This window comes from Arachis duranensis, chromosome 1, assembly GCF_000817695.3.
Source record: "Arachis duranensis cultivar V14167 chromosome 1, aradu.V14167.gnm2.J7QH, whole genome shotgun sequence".
NCBI lineage: Eukaryota > Viridiplantae > Streptophyta > Magnoliopsida > Fabales > Fabaceae > Arachis > Arachis duranensis.
Window position 1 is genome coordinate 92,364,544 of NC_029772.3, and position 4,870 is coordinate 92,369,413.

A 4,870-nucleotide genomic window follows, 5' to 3' on the forward strand; every position below is an offset into this window, starting at 1 on the left:
AGATAATTTGTTTAGGGTATGGTTTATCTATGCAAGTTGCTTTTGAAGCCCGATCTCTTCACAATCGAACAAAACAAAATAAAGGTACTTGCAAGATGGTGCAATATAATATAATTAACAAGTTTAAAAGGACAAGTTGGACCACGGAGTTTGTTTCATTATTAATTTAAGAATAATGACGCAAGAAAGTTTCACAACATTGATTGGTTAGTTGAGAAAATAAAGGATTTGCTCAGTGAAAGAAAAAAAATTATTCTCTCTATTTATAAATTAAATTAAAAGTTATTTACTTGAATAAAATAATATAATAAAAAAATCAATGTATCTAAAGTTCTATACACACAATGGTTGTATATTGTTGCCAAGAAATTAAAACAGCACCTTTTGGCATTTTCGTATATATATATAGCTCTATGATTTGGTTTACTCAGGTGCTGTATGACCCACCACCACTTGTACAATAATACAACTATACAAGTGCCATATAGTTGAGTTAATCATATAAAAATATGCAATACTAGTGGAATAGAACTATAGAAGTGAATTGATTTTGTCCTTTGTTTTTGTTTTTGTTTTGATCCGATCAATGAAGTATAAATATAAAGGTGAATGGTATGGTGTCTAAAAAATAATACTTATTTATTAGAAATGGTTAAAATTTAATATTTAATTTAAAAATATAAAAATAAATAATTTTTAGAAAAATAAAATTTACTATAAAAAATAAGTTAGATAAAATTTAGACATTAATTCATAGACATCTAAAATTGGTCATAAATATGTAATGGGTATTACCCCCAACTAGGACCATAACTGATCATTATTTAGAATGGGTCATAAGAAAAAGTTTTCGACCACCTAACAAATTTCAAAGAATCAAATAAAAAAATATAAAATAAAAAATATCACAGTCAATTTAAATTTTCAAATGTCAAGTTAATGAATTTTTTATTTTATAAATTTTTTACTTTTCTTATTCTTTTAAGAGTAAATTGATAAATAAAATTTTAAAAATTTACATTTCAGATTTTCGTGGCAACCCCCACAAGTCGGACTTGTCACTTTTGTCTCGGAAGGAAAAGATATAATTAATCTATTTAAAATATAAATTTTTAAAAATTTATTTATTATTTTATTTTTTTTAATATGAGACTAATTTTATATATTCCTCCCACTTATAACATTATCTTTTAGCATATAATGTTTATGGTCAAGTCAATAAGGCATAAGCTATCCCCAAAGGAAGGGGTATGAAGTTGCCAAGACAATAGCAAATGGAAATGCACAGGAATCTTTTTTTTTTCTCATGGCTTAATGTGTGAACAATAATGGGTGTTATTGGACAAACACGTGGGACAACGTTGTTCACTCAAGATTTGTGCTCCATCATTATATCAAGGCCTTAAAAATTATATAATTAATAATTTAATATAATATCCTATATCTTATGTCTATGTTTGATTGTTTGGTTTACATACTACTTTTTATGAGATATTTCATTGGTAATGGACACACCAACAAGAGCCAAAAGGACTAACAAAATCAAAAAGTCAACTCAGCATCAAACAACAACAAATATTTGTAGAACCCACTGGCCCCTTATTGTGAAATATTATTAGTAAATAGCATTAATAATTTGATTATAAATTTCTAAACTTAAATGGTTAAAATTAAATGAGCGAGTTTAACACTACAGAGTAAACCGAATATAACTTTTCCGAGTAAAGGAAAAGTTAATGAGCAGACTTTAGATAAAAATTGTGACCATTAGAATCTCTATTACATCATCAGCTATTAAAGATAACAGATAATGCTTCTTTTTTTTTTTTTTTGCGGATCCCATTATTAAATCATTAACCTTAAGTTAAACCATTATTATACTTACAAGGAGCGTACCATAATAGAGAATTCCCTATAATATTATTATAATTGTGATAGCAATGACCTCAATTGAAAGCATAAAACCAACAAAGTCATAAGTTCATAATAATATTGATTGAGCAAACTGAGGCACAAGATGTGAAAGTGACAAAGTGATTTAAGGGTAGGGCATAGGGCACAAAGCATAGCAAGTGGCACAAAGAAGGGCATGAGTGAGTGAGGTACAAAACATTTCCAGCTATGTCTCATCAATACTCAATAATGCCCACTAACAGATAACAACTCAGACTTAGTTTCATGTCATAAAAGTAAAAACACAACGAACATGCAATTTTTATGGTTCAATTTAGGTTTCGTTGGTTCTTAAATTTTTGTTGACTGTCCACGGATATAATGTTTTCCGAATAGATTCTTGCCTTGCATTCTGCCACATCACAAACGAACGGTTTGGCATGTTTCATATTAGAGGCACTCTAGTGTACAGATTGAAGTGATAAAGAGAGAGAATATAATTTTTTTTATAGTTATTTTTTATTATTTTATTATTATTTAAAATATGAATCCTACTTTTATTAATCTCTCTTTTATTCTATTAAAAAAAAAATATGTAAACTTATATCTTCACCATATAATTCACCTTCATGTTAATGTTAAATAAGTTCACATATGCATCCATGCCACCTCATAAATTAACCAATTTAAAATCTAGAGAACCATTTTGACCCAATCCTAACGACCCCTATGTATAAAGGGACCATGTCATGAAATGTGTTCTACTTTTTTTTTTTTTTCATTTTCTATCTTGAACTTGCTAACAAAAAAAGGTTCAAGTATGAGTAGCTGAAATTAGACTTCTCAAGTTCTTATAAATTGAGTATACTTTTAAACGATTTATAACTAAAAGAAAAATCTAAGAGCCAATCTAAAAATTAATATAAAATGTAGAGACTAAAGACTAAAACCTTTTTTTTTTAACCTTTTTTTTTTCGGTGGTTTGGTCTTGTTCTAAACCATTTTTGGAATGGATTTATAGAAACAGGGCCTTCCTCTGGTTACCTTTGGGAATTGGCACCTAGGACAAAATCCAGGTAAATGATTCAAAACTTATTTATTTCGATCTAATTCAGGCTATATTTTAATAAAAAACCAAGTTATTACAATCGTAATACGGTAAAGTTTATTTTTTAACATTAAAATTTGTTAAAAATTTTAAAAATACTTTAAATTTCATTTTGTTTTAATTTTGTCTCAAAAAATTTTTATTCATATCAAATGACTAATTTTTTAAAAAACTAAAGACTAATTCAACAACAATTTTACAAAACAATTAAATCAGACATAATTGTTATGCATTATTATTAGTCTTAAATTTTTTAAAATTTGGCTGTTAGATATATATTTAATACAAATTGAAAACTTTTAAAATAAAATGGAAACAAAATAAACCTTAAGAACACTTCTAACATTTTTGTAAATTTTATTAAAAAAAATACCCTTTATCCTACATAATATTTGTTCTTTTTCGGTAAAAAAAAAAATACAAGCTAGGTTTATAATACGTATATTAAAATGTGGCGAAACATATATTTTTAAAAAAATTGCATGCCTTGTGCTCCCTTTAGGTATTTGGAAAAAGTAGTTACCCCTCGACAAAAACAATATCCTCCAAAAGTAACAGCAGCTCAATACAGAATAACGAATTCACGCAAGGGAATGAGAGAAATCATGTGTAGCTAAGGTAACAAAGTTCAAGTGGTTGATCAATCGGTTGAATGCAATTTGTGTATCGCACGTCATTTTTCACTAACCATATATCAACCAACCATACAGATAGCATAGATACCAGGCTAGAATTGATAAATTTAAAAGGATAACACTTGGTCATTCACAAACATAATCTTAAAGGAAATCCAAAATTGATCATATCTTTATATGATAATCTTCCAGGAATCAGTTTTACTAACTAATAAGATAACATTATCCTTCAACAAAAAACTGAATCAAATCTCAAATTCCAGCAAATGCCTTCTTTGCACCACTTGAAGATCCAGCTGGGATCACTTTCAACACATTGAACCTCACCGTCTTTGAAAGTGGCCTGCATAGATAGCAACATGCAATCAACACATATATACAATAGGCAAAGACAAGATCTTCAGGTTAATACATAAAACCCTAAAACCTTACCTGCATTGGCCAATAATAACATGATCTCCTTCCTTCACACGGAAGCAGGGTGATATATGTGCAGGAATATTCGAATGTCTTTTCTCGTATCTAAATAAATAAATAAGCAAACAAAGCAAAATTCGATCATTATTTACATCTCTTCAGGTGTCCACATTCGGAACAACAACAAACATGAAAAAACTAGGCACCTAAAAGTACAAAAGGATAATACCTCTGATACTTCTTGATAAAATGAAGATAATTCCTCCTAACAATGATAGTCCTATTCATCTTAGCACTGTGACAAGTTCCAGCTAAGATTCGGCCACGGATGGAAACAGTTCCGGTAAAGGGGCATTTCTTGTCAATATAGGTTCCTGTTTTGGAGAAAACACAAGTCAAAATCAGCTGTATAAGAGGCACGGGTAAAAGCATTTAGATAGGGCAAAATAGCCAAGTCTTTTGATGAAAGACAAGGACTTTGATATGAACAAATACCACCGAAACGAACAAGAGATTTGACTAGACATATCAAGAACCATCAGATTCTCACATTAAAATTTGGATCCTAAAATAATCTGGACTCATGAACATTATTCTGTTTGCTAGATTATAACTATTTTTCAACACTATTTGGAAAATAGTGCACCAGGAGATTTAAGCTTTTACCCTAATTATGTGCATATAATACATTAAATAATTGTTGGATATATATATATTCACCACATCATACTCGACTATCGAGAGTGTGTGAGATACCTTCAATGGCATCCCTGGGAGTCTTAAATCCAAGGCCAATGGATTTCCAGAAACGGTTTCC

General features: G+C 29.1%; 1 protein-coding gene across 1 annotated transcript in view; it reads right to left on the reverse strand.

The window, feature by feature from the left end:
- Positions 1-3,734: 3,734 nt before the first annotated feature.
- LOC107458684 (40S ribosomal protein S11) overlaps positions 3,735-4,870 on the reverse strand; it is a gene marked incomplete in the record, with an annotated part of 1,573 nt that continues 437 nt past the window's right edge. Inside the window, 4 exon segments of the mRNA XM_016076899.3 lie at positions 3,735-3,979; positions 4,069-4,158; positions 4,283-4,427; positions 4,810-4,870. Coding sequence (XP_015932385.1) covers positions 3,889-3,979; positions 4,069-4,158; positions 4,283-4,427; positions 4,810-4,870 — 387 coding nt within the window.